The 21,704-nt window shown below is 39.5% G+C and overlaps 1 protein-coding gene across 1 annotated transcript in view; it reads right to left on the bottom strand.

Annotated features, from left to right (window-relative positions):
* The window catches only part of LOC135195786 (ribosomal RNA processing protein 1 homolog B-like), a 152,478-nt gene that overhangs the window by 14,091 nt on the left and 116,683 nt on the right, over positions 1-21,704 (bottom strand). The window contains 4 exon segments of the mRNA XM_064222257.1: positions 4,041-4,243; positions 6,904-6,980; positions 10,438-10,505; positions 10,507-10,683. Coding sequence (XP_064078327.1) covers positions 4,041-4,243; positions 6,904-6,980; positions 10,438-10,505; positions 10,507-10,683 — 525 coding nt within the window.

The following is a 21,704-nucleotide window of genomic DNA, read 5'->3' as shown; positions in this document are numbered from 1 at the left end:
GCCAAAATCTATGATGGGAAATGATAATGCATAAAGTTAACTAGTAAATGGGCAAGAGCCAACGCAATGAAAGGTGGTGCATGGGACAAAAATAAATGAAGCTTGGGCAGGTGACTGACGGATATACAGGCAGGTTTTGGAAGAGGTAAACCATTTCTGTTACCTTCAGCACATATTGGACATTAAGGTAAGAGTCAAGACAGTAGTAGTAAGAGAGTAGCTGCAGTGTAAATAAAATGGTGAGAGATAGCTGCACTACTGATAAATAAATGTCCCATTGGTTGAGAAAACACTCATGTTAAGCACATAAGGCCTGAACTACTCACCATCAGAAACATGGGGACAGACAAGGAAAAGAGATTTTTAAAAGATGTGACCACAGAATGCTAAGTTTCATGACCTGAGTACAGTGGAAAGATCACATTAAAAATAAGGGACAGGCAGAGAGATGTAGTGTCCAGAAGCTGGAAAAAGCAAAAATGGTTTGAATATGTGACAAAAAGGGACACAGGACAGTTAGTCAACAAAGTGGTAGGTATAGAGGTAATACAATGAAGGAAAGCTGAGAAAATCATAGTAAAAGGGGATAGATGAACACCTAGACCTAATAATTCAGGCAAACGGTGCACAAGCCAGAAGAGTGGAGAAAACTCATTTTACATCTAACTAGTGAAGGTATATCAGACATTAAAAATGTTTATGATGATCATGATAAAGATTATTTTCTTGTCCTGAAGTTTTCATTTGATCTACCTCAGTTGTTAACATTTGAGAGCAATCAAACATCTGAGGGTCAAGTGTCAAATGCTGGAATATGGTTCTCTCCTTCAGCATTCAAAACTTCTGTTGTCATAAGAAATGTTCTTTCTTTGCATTCTTCGCTTGGTCTATATCTGCTCTCTTGCCTTTAATCCCTATGGGGTTTATGCCTTGCATGCACTGTACATAGTACTAAAGGTTCTTTGTTGTGTCCCTTGAATTTCCTTTCCCTCTAGATGTCTTCCCACCTAGCCTTCAAACTCTAAACTTATTCCACTTTACTCTCTTCCAAACTTAAGCTCTCATTTGGGAAGATATCTTTAGCAGATTCTCATAAACATGAAAGTGCGACTCACTGGCATGCAGCATTGTTTATCATAAAACCAATCCAATTTGACAGTACAAGGAGCTCACTAAAAAAACAAAAAGGGAACATTTGGCAAATTTTTTTTTATAAGTGTTCTGTCTGGCCTCTGTCTCTAGATTCAATATCTGTTTTACCAAAGCATAGATATCAAGGGTTGTTCAAAAGATTTTCAGGGAATCTTGCTATCATACTGTTAACCTTTAGACTGATACAATATTGAAAGGAAGCTTTTACTGTACCACACTCACTTTAAATATTATATTCTCACCTTACTTTTAACTGTACCTGTTACTTAACCCTCTTACGCCGAAGCCCTAAAAATCAAAACGTCCCCCGTATGTCGAGGCGGGTTTGGAGTGAGCGCGGAAGCAGAAAAAATAATTTTTTCAAAAAATCACAGCGCGCTTAGTTTTCAAGATTAAGAGTTCATTTTTGGCTCCTTTTTTTGACATTGCCTGAAGTTTAGTATGCAACCATCAGAAATAAAAAAAAATATCATTATCATATATTATTAATGCGATATATGGTAGCAACAAGAAAAAAATTCATACATAATTGTATTCAAATCAAGCTGTGTGAAAAACGGTTAAGGCTAATGAGTTACTTTTTTTATCGTTGTATTCTACACTAAATTGCGATCATTTTGATATATAACACATTGTAAAACGATCAAAGCAACACAGCACAAATATTATCACAAAATTATGCATGAATTCGTAACGCGCGGACGTAAAAAAATGTTTTTTTCAAAAATTCACCATAAATCTAAATATTGTTCTAGAGACTTCCAATTTGTTTCAAAATAAATAAAAATGATTGAATGTTACGATACTGTACAAGGTTTAGCTTAGAATTGCAGTATTCGACCACTTCGGACGAGTTAAATTTGACCGAATGTCAAAATTTTTATATTATATTTTTTTATTTATGCAAATATTTGCAAAAAAATTAAAAAAGCTACACCTTCAAATATTTGTATTTTTTTCATGAATTTGCGCACATTTTCATATATGAAACTATAAAAACGCCTAATATGAAAAGGAGCAAATATTAGGAGAATGCCACGTACACATTTAGGAGATTTGCGGCCGCGAATCGGCGCGCGGAGGGATAGAAAGTTTTTTTTTTTTTTAATTCACCATAAATCTAAATATTGTGCTAGACACTTTGAATTTGTTTCAAAATGAAGATAAATGACTGTATATTACTAGATTGTAATAGTTTTAGCTTACAATTGCGTTTTTTTACTATTTCGGAAGAGTCAAAGTTGACCAAACGTGGTTTTTTTTCTATTTATCGTGATTTATATGCAAATATTTCAAAAAAGAGAAAAGCTACAACCTTCAATCATATTTTGTTTTATTCTAAATGAAATTGCGCACATTTTCATATATAAAACGTTATGTAACGGCTAATTTTAAATGGTGCAAACATTTCGACAATCGCAAGAAAAAATTTCAGATTCTTTTCAGTAGTTACCGCGCGGACGTAAGGAAAATGTTTTTTTTTCATAAATTCACCATAAATCGAAATATTGTGATAGAGACTTCCAATTCGTTGCAAAATGAAGGTAAATGATTGAAAATTACTATAATATAAGTGTTTTAGCTTACAATTGCGTTTTTCGACCATTTCAGTGGAGTCAAAGTTGACCGAAGGTTGAAATTTTTGCACTTATCGTTATTTATATGAAAATATTTCAAAACTGATAAAAGCTACAAACATGGTTGTTTTTAGTTGTATTGTGCATGAAATTGTGCACGAAATGTGCAAATTTTCCATATAAACTTTAAATATGTAATGGCAAACTTAAAATGGTGCAAACATTAGGACAATCGCATGAAAAAAATTTATCAGAAGAGTTACCGCACGGACGTAAGGTAAAAGTTTTTCCATAAATTCACCATAAATCGAAATATTGTGCTAGAGACGTCCAATTTGTTGTAAAATGAAGGCAAATGATTGAATATTACTAGAATATATGAGTTTTAGCTTACAATTGCGTTTTTCGACCATTTCGGTAGAGTCAAAGTTGAGCGAAGGTTGAAATTTTGGCACTTATCGTTATTTATATGAAAATATTTCAAAACTGATAAAAGCTACAATCATGAGTATTTTTAAGTTGTATTCTACATGAAATTTCGCACATTTTCATATATAATACTTCATGTAACGGATAAGTTTAAACGGGTGCCAAAAATTATGTCAAAGTGACGAAATAATTTTGTTTTTTGAGATGTGTCACTGATACTTTTTAGTGCGATAAGAAAGAAATTCGCGCTTGCGCGCCTGCGTAACGATTGTAAACAAAACAACGCCTTGATCCGTAAACTCCCAGCATCCCCCAAGGCGCGTGATTCAAAAGTTTTCGGCTGGTAGGCCTATAAGTATTTTTCCGCGAATTTTTAAAAAAACTTTTTTGAGTCGACGTATGGTACGTCCATTCGGCATACGGGAGACATTTTGACTCGACGTTTAATACGTCCATTCGGCGTAAGAGGATTAATATAGATTTTCTTCAATACAATACAGAACACAACTATACAAGAACTACATCTTCCAGTATCTGTCAAAGCAATGCTGTATGTTTGAACAATTATGGGAAAATTACTTGTAAATCTAAATCATATTCATCAGAGGTTCTGCCATTACAGTTTTATATGTGATTACTTGGATATCTGAATAATTATTTCCATAATTTACATAACGATTCCAGTCAAATAAAGACAAACTTCATCAAATGCTTTTGGCAGGAATATTGATGTTTATATCTTACATCTGATCCAATGGAAAAGACAGCTGAGTTAAGGGAAGTGAAAAACTAAAAGTTCCCAGCTTCCAATAACTAATGTACTTATAAAACCAACTACAGTACCTAGATTTTCGCTAAGAAATAATTTCTGCTTAAACATACCTGTAAACGGTCTGCTGCCTTATCTGCGCTCTCCATCACCACCTCCTCTTCTTTATCATTAAGCTGTTCCTCTGCAAATCCTAAAGGAAAGACATTCCCTGCCATATCCTTGCATTCATCCACCAATTTGTACAGAAGCAGGCGATTCACATTACTCACTTTCTTCAAACTTCCTACTTCTTGTAAAGCATTAGCTATGAATTCTGCAAATGTATATAATTATTAATGAAAATCAACACAGTTAACAGCACACTTTCAATAATTGAATAACTTATTCCAATGGACAGTGTTGGTTTACAAAAAATAAAAATGCAAAAATGTCTCAGATTTATCAATGCACACCCACTCATATTATAAGTTATGCTCTCAACTGAAACTATCAAAATCTTTGCACAGAACTTGAAACATTTTCTTCCTATCCTATATAGCTCAGGTTGATTATGCTCAAACATTGTTTTTACAAGAAAATAGTTTTCCTACACACCCATGGCTCATACAAAACATGTTCTTACTCCATTCCAAACGGCTCTAGTTGCAACAACTTTAATGATTTAAAGGACAAAAAGATCCATTAAGCATACTAAACTTGCACTCTTCTGGCCAATATTGGAAAAACGTCATTCCTCTCAAAACCTCCATCTTGAGAATGACGGAAACAGAATCACGAAGAATGAAAAGAATGAAGGGAGCAGAGAAAGGCAATGGAAGTTATGATTAATGAATTTGTTGGAAAACAAGTTTGTTCTTAAAAAGCCATTAATCATAAAAAAAAGCTTGAATCACAACTTAGGAGGGATGATAATGCAGAGGAACCTAGTAAGAGGACAGCAAACATGATCAAGAAATTCAATGCCCTGCAGTGTCAGACTGTGGAGCAATTATGGATAAAACAGCCAAGGAATTTCTATTAGTAATGAATTACCTATGGAGGACATAATCCCAAAAGTAGTACACTCATGAAAGATGATGAGCTCAAGCTAACAAGCTTACAGATTTGCTAAATCAAGAAGGATGAGATCACAAAGAGGATGATGATGACTGGCCCAGCAACTAAAGGCTTCATTGAAAGAACAAGACACAATCCAGCCTTTAATGAGACTTGTCAATTTCCTATATATGTGATAACAAGAAACAATCTTAAATATATAACAGGGTCCTGATCTTAACCTACACCCTGTTTCTAGGGCTAGTCTAAACCCACAAGCAGGTTGACTAGTCTCGGTGGTAACTTGGACAACTTCATGTTTCACATGTACTTTGTACCACCCTGATGTTTGCGCATTTCAAACCCGTTACTTATAAACAGCCTTAATAAGTACAGCTCTCCAGCTGCACAAACTTGTCAACTACTGAAAGAGAAAGGACCCACTGTACAATCCCAGACCATGTTCCCCTCTCAAGCAAAGCACCTTTGTTCTAAGTGAGCGCCAAGCCGCTCTCCTGTAAATTAACATTTTTTTGGATTTTGTGTATCAATGTTTCCAGTGACTTCCTTCAGTTCCTGCCTGAGAATTTGTTCCAACTGAGCGATTTACTTTGTTACAAAAGTCATTGACTTTGTTCTGAATTAGTTTGTCTTTTCTACTGTCAAACTGTATTATTCTACTTTGCTTTACTTTTGTTCTTTTACACATTACATTTATGTTCTAAATTTTAGTACATTGATGTTTGTACTAGTTCTGCATTTCAGTACAATTTGATGTTTTTCAATGTACCTCTGCTAATTTTTTTTACCATACAGATTTTTGGCCTAGATTTCCCTTCAGCCAAACTTTTCTACTAATGCACCCTTTCTCCATGATTTTCTAGGTCCTAACTAGTTGTTGTCCTGCTAATTCCATATCTACTATATTGACTGTGATTCTCCTCATATACCAAATAATTTCTATCTCTTGAGATCTGAGAATTTTCTGGACTATATGCTGCAAATCTGTGCACTCTGTAATTACAATATTCAGTACCCCATCCAGATTCCTTGAGTGCCTATGTCTGAAAATGTAAGAACATAAGTAGCCATTACTTACTGAAGCTGTGAATTTAATAGCATATTCAATTTTACTTTGTAACACAAACCAAGGTATGGCACGACACTCCTCCAAATTATCAATAAGATAGCAAAGAATGAGTCCTATTGGCAGTGCAAGAGTGTAGACACCTAAGAGTGCATGGTACATAGGAAGGGAAATACCTCTTGTGACCTGTAACTGAGATATCTTTGCTTAAATCATCCCTAAATGTTATTTCTGCTACATCTGTCCTTACTATAAAGTGACAACAAATTAAATAACTTTTATCTCTTAGTTCAATTACAAAATTATTTTGTGCTTACTCAGTGATTGCAAAGCACACATGAACAGTGGATACAACAGCATACAATGTTTTACAATTGACTATGTCCTGACTTGAATAAAAATTACCTATCTACTGCCTCTCGTAAATATTTAAAACCCTAAGTGCATGGATGCATGCAGAGTATCTGCATATCCTGAAAATATACTATATACATATCATGATAATGACTTATTCAAAATGAAATGAAGTGATGAAACAATGAAAAACACTTAACTTAAGTCTCCACAACATTTATGATTGTAGTGTTTACCCATAGTAATAAAGGGAAGTTATGACTTCACTAACCCTCTGGATGATGCAAATTTCAGCTAATACTTGTTGTACAAGGTAATGAAACTTTACTAAAATGAGAAGTTTGTTGACTGTACAGAGATACGAGTTTTGTAACATAAGGGTTACAGTAAATATTAAGTTCACAAACAATTACTTACAACCGTATTTCCTAATATGTATACTATAGTAAATTCCTATTAATATTATCATGATGCCCCAAAAATGTTTCTTTACTTACCAAAGTCAGGCTTCAGTTGTGGTATGCAAACATCAACTGATCCAGCCCTTGGGTCTAACACACATTCTTCCAAAGGTCTGAAATATACAGCAAATGGCAATGTAAACTATTATTAAAAAGTTCAACAAGTCTAATAAGAAAAATTCCTTTATTGACAGGCTTCCAAAACCTTGACTATTTGCTCCTAACTGAAGATTTGAAAATCTAATGAAATACTACAAACTTGTCCGGTACTTGTTGTGAGGTAAACATGCTATTCATAGAATTAATGTTAGCCGTGAGATATCCTTAATGTTCAAGTGCTGGCTGCACTCTACGGGGCTTTGAGAATTACCAGATGGATCTGGAAATTACAAAGAACCATGTGGAGCATATTTTTGAGAAAGGGCATACCATCCTTCTAATGCAATTAAAATGTAATTGAAATACATACCAATTCTTATACACAAATCTTCTCATGAAAGTGCAATTCAACTCGATAATTTTTCTTTATTTTTTATTCTATCTGTCTGTCTACCAGAGATTGATGTTTTAGGCATTTAAATGTCCATATAAGCCTCCTTCACCTTGATTACTATACCTGAGTTTTGCTTCTACCTCTCAGTCTATCTGTCTCAAGATATAATTCATCAGGCATTTCAAATGTCCATATAATAGGTCACCTTAAAACCAAGCTTCCCTAAGATTTAAATACCCATATGTGAAAAAACAGAATAGAACTGGCAAACAAACAAACAAGCATATAAACAACTGATGTATAAACTAAAATAAAAATTCATATAAATCTATGAGATAGTCAATAAATGACAAAGGAAAGCAAACTTGGGGAAGAACACAAAAACAAAAGATTAAGTTAACATACATAACAAACACTAAGCTCACCAAATGGGGCCAAGTAGACATACTACTATTCTGAAAATACATGGGTCAAGAATTAAGACCTGGTAGGCTCATGAGATTTCCTTTGGCCCCACCTTTACCAACCCACACCTCTACAACCAATTTTTTTCTTTCAACAATGAGAAGTTGGAAAAGTGAGATGAACCATAAAACAGCAACCTAAATAAAAGAAAATTAAACCAAAGTAATGCTTGAAAGTACTTCACACTAGCATTGCAGCCTTTCTTGAATTCAAGCATTTCTAACACTGAGAAAACTATTCCATTATTTTACTGTAGACAAAATCAAGGACATTTGGTTCTGCAGTGTGAAAAGATGGCACCCAAACAATAAAACAGGTGCAAATAATATGAAAACAGCTGAAATTCCTTATTGAAAAATATACGCAAGAAAGATGGTCAAATATAACCCCTTCTGCAATGGTTTAAATCAATACTGTCACTTCGTAAAACGAAAGAGGAGACTCGTAATTTTAGCAGTCATACCTAAAAGACTATAAGAGGCTGCTGAAATCCACCGTAACATTAGAACCTGCAGGGGCAAAGCAATAATGTGGCGCTAAACCTTGAAACATTATCATACTAATTATTTGACTCTTCCATTAACAAAAAGGCTGCTCCACAAACACAGTTACACATCTTCCAATTTCAAGGAATTGAACTGGTAAGCAGACAGTGAGGTTATAAATAAGCCAACCACTGGCTGTCATAAGATCTTTCTCAGCTGCTCCCTGACAGCAAAATGTAGGTCTTCATTCCAAAGGCTGTGGACCGGGTTTTGAAAAACCCTAACTGCAAATGCAATGGTATTTTGTTGTTATTACTGAATAAACACCAAAGATGGATCCAGATAATTGTTCTTCATTAACTAGAAATGTTAAAATTTGCAGAGTTCTAGACCTGAAACTTAAATTACTATTTGTATATGCATAAAGTAGCCTTTGCAACACAAGCCCTGGAAAATGCTAGCATCACTAGTTGCATCTGCTACACATACCAAAACATTCCAACCCATATTACTGGAAATGGAAAGAGATAATAGCTTGGATATCTGTCAGTGGTCTGGTGGCCCTTTCAATAAACTGAAAATATAACCTTACATTACCCGATCTTCATGGACTCGCTGACATTGACCAAGGAGCTCGAAAATACCTAGGAACATGAATCTCAAGTCCTTTCACAATAAATTATATACAAATAGGAATCCCAAAGCCATTTTACATTCCAGAAACGAACAATCACAGGAGTCTATGCCTCTACCCTGTCCTGAACAATCAGTCAAAAGGTTAGACAAAAACTACCACATCAACAGTAACTTCAATGACATTTTTGAAATCCTCCAAATATTGATAGGTAGTGAGAGTCTTTTACTTGTCTTCAAAGAGCATCATGTATATATTCAAAGAATCCCTCAGTCATCAGTCATATTGGCACTAACGACTGTAGCAGGCTAGTTTGCCTCACTGGAAGAGACCATCTATACATAAATCCAGTCTTCATGCTACCTGTATGCTCCAACACTAGTCTGCCTGATAACAGTTGTCTGGAACCCCAGCATGTACTCTCCATGTATAAAAGAATACACAGCTTCTATGTCAGGTTGCTGTAAATGTCGAAAGACATTTACAGCATTCCTATTGTATGCTGTGGGCTACAGGCACTACCATATCTGCATCCTCTAATTTGTCTATTAAATTACAAGCACTACAGTAGAGTGGACATCTATGCTAGTCATAAGGTAGCAGTACAAACAGTTTACCTCCTTTGCAGAATGATTAAAAGGTACCAGATAAGTCAATGAGGTATAAAATTTCCTTTTTCATCTCTGGAAAGCACCGCAGTGTACTGGGTCATATGTATGACAAAATACAAAGTTGTCCAATAACAATTTACTTACTGGTTAAGGACAATAAACAGATGAAAATTATATTACAAATTGAAAAAACTTCCCTAATGCCATGTACGCTATGATTTTACAATGAAAAAGGACACTTGCAGAATGCCTCAATTCCACTGACCCCTAAATTGAATAACCTTATCTAAAATTTTAGGCAGATCTCTAATTTTGGAAGACAAACCTTTGCATACCTTCCATTCTATTCTTACACCAGGCTTCTCTAATTCCACTAAAAGAAACAGGGATGCCAAAATGTTACAAACACATGAAAGGAAGGATGATCCCAACATAGTATGTACAGTGTACATACCGTAAATGTAAGTTCACAATAGTGGTTATGTAAGCACAAAGTCTACCATTCAAACCAAGTTTAATTAGATAAACATATGGACACAAAACCTACAGTATATATAGTTACGAGATAAAAAAAATACCCCACCCAATTCAAAATGAACAGCAATGAAACTAACCACTGTAGTTAAGTTAAATGTTGATACTAAATGAGCCAAAGTTTTGGCTGAAAAACAAGTATATAAGAATGGCTTCTATCTTTGCTGCACAGTAATTTTTAAACAATATCTTTGGTTTTCATGCCTCATGGCATATTTTTCCAATTCATCAAAACTTCAAACAGAAAGATTCAATGATTTTAAAATAACCAAATTAAACTATATCGTCAGTATACCAGTATTACCAAAAAAAAAAAAAATTATATTCTGTTCTGTATTTACTGATTACCTCTCCTCCATTTCCATTTCATCTTCATCGTTGTCATCACCTTCCGCTATATCATCAACTTCAGCATTGTCAATGGCAACTGCTTTCTTCTTCCACTTTTTCTTCCTTTCTTCTTCTTATTACTTTCATTGTAATATGCATATTCTCTTCTGCTTCTACACCAATGTCAGTCTGACGCATCAAGTGGCGGATAATTTCTTCAGCTACAGTATCACGGTAAACCTCCATTTTAGAAACTGCTAGAACCTGCATGAACATTTTGGCATGATTAACCTTATCCTTTCTGTACTTAAGATCACAATTTTTGAAAGTAAATTGTATTTTTCCTAACTATACAAACCTGAGGTCCTTTACATAAGGAATTACTTTTGGCGTAGCTGGAATTATGGCTGTTAAATTCTTGAACAAGGTGGTTAGGCAGTAAACTACTGTGTGGCAGGCAGGTAGGCCAGTCTGCCCAGATGTAAACACTCCACTTTGCTTTCGGCCCTAGGTTCGGATTGAGGGTGGCATAAGGTGGGCATATATGTAAGGACCTCAGTTTGTATAGTTAGGAAAAATATACAATTTACTTAAAAAAATTGTGATTAGTTCCTACATGATATACAAATCCTCGGTCCTTTACATAAGGAAGACTCTCACTGATTGGTGGGAGGAATATGAGTGAGCCTTTAGAACTGACTGGAGTTCTACACACCTGGTCGTAAGAGTGAGGAGTGCCTGCCTCTGACAACTTAATCGGAGTATAGGAGCTGCATGATCAAGAGTCAGACTTCGGGCCTTTTCGAAATGAGTGAGGAATCGTAACTCAGCCGAAAATGGGCTGTGAAGAATATTTAGAGTTGGAGGCATTAATGCAAAGTTCTGGGAAGGGTTTACATTATTGCCAGTCTCCTTCCTCCCCTTGCTAGAGGAAGGAGAGGGATTGCTTCTAGAATCTGATAAGAAACATAGAAAGGAAGCTCTATGTGTAAGCTTACCACATCAATCGCCCGACCAGCCAGTGTAAGTATGAGTCCTATCCTCAACCTGAAGGAAGAGTTGTGGAAGGTACAAGGCGGGGAGGCCAGTCACTCTTGCATCTTTCTTACTTCCAGAACTGCACACCATAGGTGAGATGTAAATTGTCCTCTTGAAGGAGCCAGGTAAGCAAACACAACCTGCAAGCATCCACCAGCGGTCCAAGGAAATGAGGTTCCATGGACCTGTGGGCAGGTACAAAGGAAAAGATAACTATGGTTCCAATGAGACCTTATCTATTTTCCTGTCCGACATATTCTTCGGAGTGATGAAAAGTACCCATCCACTGGACTATCCAACTGCAGAGAAGTCTCTCTGGTCTCCCGTAATACTTGGAGAAAGACGTGTCATCGGACACTTCTACAATGGCAGTCTGCAGCTTTTATGAGAACAGCAACACCCAATAGGATAAAGTAATGACTGATCTGGATCATCCAATACAAAATCCACAGCGTAGCTCAGACGGTCTCGGACTCTTCAATAGCTGCTGACTGACTACGCTCAGTGAGCCGTCATGCATCCGAGACGTAGTCACAACATGACACCTGCCTTTTGAAGGGTTATGCAGAGAACAACCATATAAATCATCTATCTTGTTCGCCACTGATGCTGGGAGACGAGATGATGATTCTCTCAAGGCATGTGGCCATCAGACGATAGTAAATTGCCTTCTAGAGACCCAGGTCCCTGATGGCAAGACAGAAGTTCTCATGGTAGTTGAATCTCAACTAAGGACAATACTCTATGCTAGTGAAAGACTAAGGTGAATGCAGACCTACATCTTCACAGTTGAATCGAGAGAAGTAAACTCTCAAGATTCTGAACATAGAAAAGTCCTGTCGATGACACCGAGTGAAGACGCCTTTAATCCCTGTTGTTTACAGAGGACTGAAAAAGCTAAACCGCTATTTCATTGCTGTTCAGTGAGAAAGTCAGAGTTTGCAATGAAAGTGGAGCATCCTTCAGTAATGAAACACAGGGATTGTACTGCCTGAAGAACTGCTTCTGGTGGGCTGGATCAGGGAGGACATTTCTATTACCTTGGAAGCAGAGCTGGCAGGCCGGGGAACAGGAGAAGTCTTCTGTTATTCATTTACAATTCGGGTTGAACAAAGAATAATTGCATGCCTTACAAATTATAAAATGCCTATTAGAAGACAAACTCAGATTGTCTGAAGAATATCACTCTGCATCATCGCAGCGGCAGGTGCGATGATGAGATATAGTAAATAATTATGTTGAGTTTGAGTTTCGACAAGTTCAGTATTTTGTTTTGTTTTTTTCTCTTGTGGTAGTGGTCGGTGAATCATCGGTTAAAAGGTTGCATTGTGCTGCGAGATGTTTTGTCATTCAAGTTTGAGTTTCTGTAGCTTTCTTTTGCGTTTTGGTTTGGTTATGGTGATTGGTGTAACTAGGTATCACTGTTTGGTGGTGTCAGGTCGTTGTATTGTCATTCAGTGTTGGTGTCAGTAATTCCCCACGGGATCATTCGTTATGAATGAAAATTACGGAGATATTTGTTTCTCTTTTCCCTTTTTTTGTTTATTAGGTTTGGTGACTGTTATTCTTATTTATATTTTCTGTTGGGCCTAGTTTTCCCATTATTCCTTTTGCTTGAGTAAATTACTAAAATTAGGCTGAAGAGAACTTTTCAAAACAAAACAAAAGACGTAGGTTATAATACACTGCTGGAAGGAGCAGCAGTTTTGGAGGGATGATTGAGCTGAAAGAGGGATCTCAAGTGATGTGATTCTGAGGCCCTCCCTTGGCTAAGCGTAGTCTAAGAATATTACATACTAGTCTAAGCCAACCTGGAGTATGAGTCATCTTTCAGCCTAACAACAGTGCAGATAAGTCATCCTTTATCATTTATTATAACAACTTTATGTCATAGCCTATAATAGTTTTTTTTCCATCTGTCCATCCGCCTGTGGTGTTTGCGTATGGTAACACTGCGTCCCGGGCTTTAGTTACATTCAGCTTACATTCAACAATAATAACAATATCCTATTTCGAATATTAACGGTGTAATTCGCATACAGTAAATTATTAAAATGATATTGTTATTGTACAATAAAGTTTCATACATACTTACCTGGCAGATATATACTTAGCTATAGACTCCGTCGTCCCCGACAGAAATTCAAATTTCGCGGCACACACTACAGGTAGGTCAGGTGATCCCGCCGCCTGTCTGGGTGGCAGGAATAGGAACTATTACCGTTGTTTTAAGCCAGATTTTTCTCTTCCACCTGTCTCCTGAGGGGAGGTTGGGTGGGCCATACGATCGTATATATCTGACCAGGTAAGTATGTATGAAACTTTATTGTACAATAACAATATTCATTTTCATACATTCAACTTCCCTGTCAGAATATATACTTAGCTGATTGGCACCTTGGCGGAGGGCAAGGGACAGCTAATTACTGACCTAATAGGTAAACAACATATGTTGTAGGTAATACAAGTTAATTAATAATACCATAGTTCCTACCTGTTATTTAGGCGGAAGATTTCTTAGCTTGTGCTGAGAAGTCTGCTTCGCCTCAAAAGCTTCAGCGAGGGTGTGCCTTATGGCTGAGAACTCTTGAAAAAGGACTGTCAATGGGGTCTTATCCACTTACTCAACAGAACCTAATGGCAATTGTCACTGGAGTCTTATTCACTTACATGACAATATACCTATGGCCTCTTGGCATATAAAGGAGTAAAATACTGATCCGATCACCCGATCCTAACCGTGGATTAGTAAATATGATTGAAAGGCGTTATCCCCAAACACCTTTCAAACAACCTAAAAACAAAACTCAACACCAAACAATTTTAAAATCACACTATATAAAATATAAGGAAAAAAATTATATTAAGGATCAGTCTTCTCTCCTTTCCCCAGCACTGTATCCGCTGATACATAAGCCCTAGAGAGAAGCATTTTCTCATATGTCACTCTCGACATCTTTCAAGTAATGTGAGGCGAACACTGAGTTACATCTCCAATACGTGGCCGCTAAGATGTTCTTCATTGGGACATGTTTCTTGTTGAACGACAATAGATTTGTATACGTCGACTGCACGAACTGCGTTGGGTGCTTTTACCCTTAAGGTCTTATATGCCTCACTATCACAGCTCATGTGGTGCTTCAGTTATAATGTTCCTAACAAAAAATGCTAAGGCATTCTTTGACCCCATAGCTCTTCTAGGGTCTTTAACTGCACACCATAAACTTTGATTGCAACCCTGCAACTGCTTCTTCTTCTGCAGGTAAAACTTCAAAGTTCTCACCGGACATAAAGTTCTTTCCATTTCATTCCCAACTAATTGAGAATGGGCCTTTTACTTCAAAAAGTCCTAGGCCAGGTCTCGAGGGGTTTTCATTTTTAGCTTAGAAATAAGGTTTAAAGGACAATACAGCTGAATCCTTCTTAAAAACCCACTCTAGAGTCAAGCGCTTGCAGCTCACTCACTCTTTTTTCGGGGAGGCAGTTGCGAGAGCTAATTAAGACAAATGCATTTTTCTAGTCAAGTCCCGGAAAGTAGCTTTATCGGTGAGGTTCAAATCTCTCTGACATAAGATATTTGAGAACCACATCCAGATTCCAAACTAGGGGTGAGAGAAGTTCTTAATTTTGTAGTTTCAAATGATCTAATTAAATCATGCAGATCTTTGTTATTCTCTATGTTCAGGCCCCTATTCCTGAACACAGCTGATAACATGCTCTTATAACCTTTAATGGTTGACACTGCCAGATGAGATTCTTCTCGTAAAAACAAAAGAAAATCAGCAATTTCGGTCACAGAGGTTTCATCGGAGGGAAGAACTAGCTTCTTCGCCTTACACCATCTACGGAAAACTTCCCACTTCGATTGGTATATCCGCATGGTTGAGGACCTTCTTGCTCCAGCAATTGCTTTTGCCGCTTTGCGAGAAAAGCCTCTCGCTCTGACCAGTCTTTCGATAGTCGAAAGGCAGTCAGAGCGAAAGCGTGGATATTTTTGTGATACCTCCTCGAAGTGGGGTTGTTTGAGCAGATCTGTCCTTTCGGGAAGAGATCTGGAAGTCCACTATCCATTCCTGTACCTCTGTGAACCATTCTCTTGCAGGCCAATAAGGAGCGATCAATGTCATCCTCATTCCCTCCGAGGACACGAACTTTCTCATTACTTCCCCCAGCATCTTGAATGGGGGAAACACATAAGCGTCTATGCCCTTCCAATCCATGAGCATGGCTCTATGGATAGGGCTCTGGATCGTCCCCCAACGAGCAAAAGTTCTCCATCCTCCTGGATAGGAATGTTGCAAACAGGTCCACTTGAGGCTTCCCCCAAAGAGACCATAGTTGCTGGCAGACTTGTGAATGAAGGGTCCCACTCTGTTGGAAGGACCTGGTTTTTCCTGCTCATCTGTCTGCTCTTATATTCTTCCCTCCTTGAACGAACCTCGTCAGGAGTCGAATCCCTCTTTCTTCTGTCCATATCAACAGATCCCTTGCTAGTTGGTAAAGGGAGAAAGAGTGTGTCCCCCCTTGTTTTCTTATATAAGCCAGAGCCGTGGTGTTGTCCGAGTTGACTTGGACCACCACGCCTCTGACTTCGTTCTCGAAAAACTGCAGTGCTAAGTGCACTGCTAAGAGTTCCTTTGCATTTATGTGCCAGGCCTTCTGTTCTTCTGTCCAACTGCCTGACACTTCCTTCGTCCCTAGTGTTGCTCCCCACCCCGTGTCCGAAGTCGCTGAGAATAAAACACTAGGTGAGGGTTCTGAAGGGCCAAGGACACTCCTTCGTTTCTTCTCAGTGGTCTAACCACCATCGTAAGGTTGGTTTTTGATACTCTCTCCTATAGGAAAAGTATCCAAAAGATCTCCTTTTCTTCTGTTCCAACTCCTTCTGAGATGGAACTGCAAGGGTCTCAGATTCAGTCTCCCTAGAGAGATGAACTGCTCCAGCGAGGAAAGAGTGCCCAGAAGACTGAGCCATTCCCTCGCTGAGCTTCGTTCTTTCTCTAGGAAGACCGAGATTTTTTCCAACCCTTTCGAGATTCTTTCCTGGGATGGATATGCTCGAAAACCCCGAGAATCCATCCGAATCCCCAGATAGACGATAGTCTGACTGGGGATTGTGTGAGACTTCTCGAGGTTTACGAGCAATCCGAGAGATCTGGTCAATTGAAGAGCTATCTCCAAGTCCTCCAAGCACTTTTGTCTTGTCTGCGCTCTTATAAGCCAATCGTCTAGGTAAAGAGATATCCTCACCCCTTCAGATGTAGCCATCTTGCTACGTTTCTCATCAACACTGTAAACACCTGAGGAGCCGTCGACGAGGCCGAAACACAAAGCCCTGAACTGATAAATCCTTCCCTGCACCATGAATCGAAGATATTTCTTCGACGAATGATGCAGGGGGACGTGAAAGTATGCATCTTGCAGGTCGAGGGAGACCATCCAATCTCCTGGACGGAGAGCAGAGAGAACCGAGTTGGATGTCTCCATGGAGAACTTTGTCTTCTCCACGAAGCGATTCAATGCACTCACGTCCAGGACCGGCCTCCACCCCCCCGAGGCTTTCGGCACCAAAAATAGGCGATTGTAAAAACCTCGGGAGTGCGGATCCTGTACTACCTCGATGGCCTCCTTCTCCAACATTTGCTGCACCAACCCAAGAAGGATCTCTCTCTTTACAGGGTCTTTGTATCTCGCTGACAGCTCCCTCGGAGTCGTCGTCAATGGAGGTCTGTTCTTGAAGGGGATGAGGTATCCTTTCCTCAGCACTTGTAGGGACCAAGAATCTGCTTTCATTGAAGCCCATGCTTCCGAGAATCCCAGAAGTCTGGCCCCTACTGGTGATTGGAGGACTGGAATCTCATTTTGCGTTCTTCTTTGGAACTTTAATGGAAGATCTTCCTCTTTTCTTCCTCCTCTCTTCCTGGGCTCGGCTAAAAGCTCTACCTCGAAAGGGCTGTTGGGCAGGTCTTGGCTCCCTCTTCGAGGACAGAAGCAGCTGGTCTAGGCTTCTTAGCAGAATGTACCAGCAAATCCTGTGTTGCTTCTCAGTAAGCGTATGGGAAATGTCCTTTACCAACTGAGAAGGAAACAGCTGTTTAGACAGAGGGGCGTATAAAAGAGAAGCCCTCTGTACTGGAGAGACTGCTTTGGTAAGAAATGAACCAAAGACAGCCCTCTTCTTTAATACTCCTGTCCCCGAACAAGGATGCCACTTCAATGCCGATCCGTTCCTTGCGACCCTGCCTTGTCCATGCATGCCAAAACACTATGCAAGACTTCTGGTTCCAAAAACTGAGGGTCTTGCGTCTTGTTGGCCAAAGCCCCAAGGGACCAATCTAGGAAGTTAAAAACTTCCAAGACATGGAATATTCCCTTGAGGAGATGGTCCATTTCAGACATTGTCCAGCTTGTTTTGGCCGATGGAAGTGCATGCCTCCTTGCCGAATCCACCAAGGTCGAGAAGTCTGCTCAGCAGATGAGGGAAGAGAAAGTCCCATAGATTCTCCTGTGCTATACCATATCCCTCTCTTCCCTGATAGCCTGGAAGGGGGACAGGTAAACACAGTCTTCCCCGCCTCCTCCTTGGTTTTAAGCCAATTTCCAACCGACTGCAAAGCCCTCTTCATTGAAATGGTCGGTTGCATCTTCAAGAAAGAGGAAGACTTCGCAGCCTTCGTACTCGAAAATAAAGACCGAGGAGAAGGAGGGGCAGCCAGGACTCAGAGACTCTCCAAATTCTTTTAACAAGAGGGCTGCTAATATCTTATAATCAGAAAGACCTGCCCCCTTGTTTCTTCAGTCCGAAAACATCCTCCAATTCCGGTTGAGTTTTATTCGGAGAAGAGTGTGCGACCGGAGGACTCCTCTCTCGGGAATTGCACAGGGCTAGTAGTTAACACAGCCTCTGCAACCTGACAAGGGCTACGGTCGCTTGTTGGCGACATCTTGAGTCCCTGCCAGAGAAGGCCGATGTTTGTTCTTTTACCCTAAGGCCCTCCTGTACAAGGACGACGGTCGCCTGTGCGACAACTTTCGTCCCTACCAGGAAGAAGTCCTTAATGTCGTTTCCCTTTTTCTCATGATCAATTCCCTCCCGACAGGGGCTACGATCACCTGTGCGACACCTAGAGACCCTGTCAGGGGAAAATTGATCTTGAGAAAAATCCCAAAGAGGAGCCTCCAAGTCCGCTTCAAACTCCGATAACTCATCCAAATTGTATTCTGGATTGTACAAATCCTTGCGCCTGCTTTCAGGCGCTCTAGACGCTTTACGTCTTGTTTCAGCCGCTTCAGGCTTTCCAGGCGCCTTGCGCCTCCATTCGGACGCTTCAGGCTCTTCAGGCGCTTTGCGCCTCGTTTCAGGTGCCTCAGGCTCTTTAGGCGCTTTGCGCCTCGTTTCAGGTGCCTCAGGCTCTTTAGGCGCTTTGCTTCTTCTTTCAGGCGCCTCAGGCTCTCTAGGCGCTTGCTTTTCGTTCGAGGCGTTCTAGGCTATCCAGGTCGCTCTATGTTTCATTTCAGGCGCTCTAGGCTCTCCAGGAGTTAAATATTTCCTTTTAGCCACTTCAGGCTTTTCAGGCGCGTTGGCCTCTTTCTATTACTTGAGGAGCTTTACGCCTCATTTCAGGCGATCCAGACTCTTTTCGCCTCGCCAAAAGAGTTCCAGGATCTTCAGTTACTTTGCGCCTCCCTTCAGGCGCTTCAGGCTCTTTGCGCCTCATTTCAGGAGTTCGTCCGATTTCGGGAGTTCCAATTTTACTCCTCGATTCGGACATCTCATGTGCTTTCTTTCTAGTAGGAAGTTCCCTATATATATCATGTCGCCTTGACGGCGTTTTGCGCTTGACAGAAGCCTGACGTCTGGCTGGCACCAGGCTTCTGGCAGGCGCCTCGTCCGAGCTCTCAGATAGTTCTAAAGGACGGGATCTTTTGATCGGGAGAAATCTATCCTTCCTTCTAGGCGGATCAGATTTAAGAACTCCTACTAGCGAAGATATCTGTTTCTGCATATCCTCTAACATCTTCGTAGCTACGTCTCTCTTTCCAATTTCCGATGCAGGAGAAGGAGCTTCTGAATATACCTTCTTCTTCCTCTTTTCCGGAGGATATTCTTCCGGAAATTCTTCAGGGGCTTGAGTCAAACGAAAGGAGACTTCCAAGATCTCTTCGAAGGTCTTGACAATCTATCTGAACTCCATCCTTTTTTAGATGAGGAATCAGACGAAGGAAAAAACACTGTTTCAGGACGTCTTTCCAACGACTATCCTTGGCAGCCCACGGGGACGTAACTACAGGATCTGCCGAGGGGATGCCTCCATGACTGGTGGGGATTCTCTGAAACCTCCCTGCGGCTTTCGACATTTCTTCTCCACTGGTCTTGGGAGCTTGAAAGAGGTCCTAGGCCTGGAGCGAGACAGAGCCGATCAGACGCACCCTCCACTTAACTTTTACACTTTCACTGCACTTACCTTCCAGTTCTTTAATTTTTTGTTCCATATGCTTAAGCGAAGCTTTCAGACTCGTAATTTCAGATGTTGAGCTGGCCGAGGTCCGATTCAATCGTGGAAGGTAAAGCTGTATGGGAGGAAACAATAGGGTTATCAATAGGCAATAGTCCGCTAACTGGCTCGTTAGAGACCGACCTACTTACACTCTTGGAAGAGGCTTTTCTAGCCCTATCTCTCTCCAACTTTCTTAGGTAGGAATTAAGCAACTTCCATTTCCTCCTCATTCAAATTCTTGCACTCATCACATGTATTCAATTGAGAGCATACATTCCCTCTACAATTTTTACAAGTGGTGTGAGGAATCCACCGAAGCTTTCGGCAGTCTCACAAACAATTCTCATTCACACACACTCTGAACGAAATCGACACGTCAGACATTATGAGAAATTCCAAAGCCAACCAAATCCAAAAAACAATCCACAATAGCGTATGCCAAACCAAAGATCCAATACGTCACCAATTAGCAGTCCAAAAGATCAACGGTGTAATGAAATTCGAAATTCAAGTCAGGAGGAACTAGCAACGATGTTACTAGTACCGCGACAGAGAAAAATCTGGCTTAAAACGGTAATAGTTCCTATTCCTGCCACCCAGCGGCAGGCGGCGGGATCACCTGACCTACCTGTAGTGTGTGCCGCGAAATTTGAATTTCTGTCGGGGACGACGGAGTCTATAGCTAAGTATATATCTGACAGGGAAGTTGAATGTATGAAAACACTTTTCAGTTGCAAATGTACACCCAGATATCCTTTTACTTACCTAAAACTTACACATAGCGTAACTATTTAAAGTCCGGGACGCAGTGTTACCATACAAAAACACCACAGGCGGATGGACAGATGGAAAAAAACAGAGTATAGTAGGTAGGCCAATTTAGGTGAACCGAAGTGTAAGGTAAGGTACCTAAGGCCCCAGCTTTAGGCTAGCCTAGATTTAGTAAGTACATACTTTAATTTCTATCCCTGCCGAGTTTTGTGCAGCGGTTAGTTGAGAGATTAGTATTAAGACTTAAAAGCCCATTTTGGTATATTGAATAGGTGAGGCTTACTGCATCTGCTTACAAGCTCAGGGACTGAGGCCCCCATGTAAGTCATACCAAGTTTCAAGCTAGGCTAGGTTGAACCTACTCATGTTCTAGACTAGTGTATTTGATAAAATCTTGTTGGAAGCGTTACTGTACTGAATTAAATTAAGTTTGATTTTGAAACAATGAAATAATTTCCTTTTGTTATAAATCAGTCTAGGCTCAGCCAGTATCATTTAAGTTCTAGGACAGGTTGTGTTGCTTTAATTCTTTCTTTTGCAGCTTGGGTGAGAAGAATTAGCTTTATCCAAGTGTAAAGTGGCCTGAGTTATCCTATTTCTTCTTTTAAGGTAAGGCAAGTGAATATTTCAGTATAGGCCAGGCTGCAAAGTGTTTTGTGTTATCCGAACTCAGTGCACTCGATTCTTCTGAGTACAGAAACTGTGTAACCCCTATCTATTAAATTTACAGTCCACTAACCATCATTTATCAAATTCCCACACAAATAAAGATGTTGGCATACCTTTGCCGCCGACTTAACACAAAGTAGCTGACTCTTAACACAAAGTAGAAAGGCGGCTATAAAGGTTATCACAAAAAGTGGGTTTGCATATTAACTGAATTGATTGAATTTAATATTAATATCAAACACTGTATTTACATATTTATTTACAAACAAAAAGAAAGATCCCACCGGGAAAATATTCAACGGCCAGTCA

This window comes from Macrobrachium nipponense, chromosome 16 (genome assembly GCF_015104395.2).
Source record: "Macrobrachium nipponense isolate FS-2020 chromosome 16, ASM1510439v2, whole genome shotgun sequence".
NCBI classification, from domain to species: Eukaryota; Metazoa; Arthropoda; class Malacostraca; order Decapoda; family Palaemonidae; genus Macrobrachium; species Macrobrachium nipponense.
This window is presented reverse-complemented; position numbering and strand designations above follow the sequence as displayed.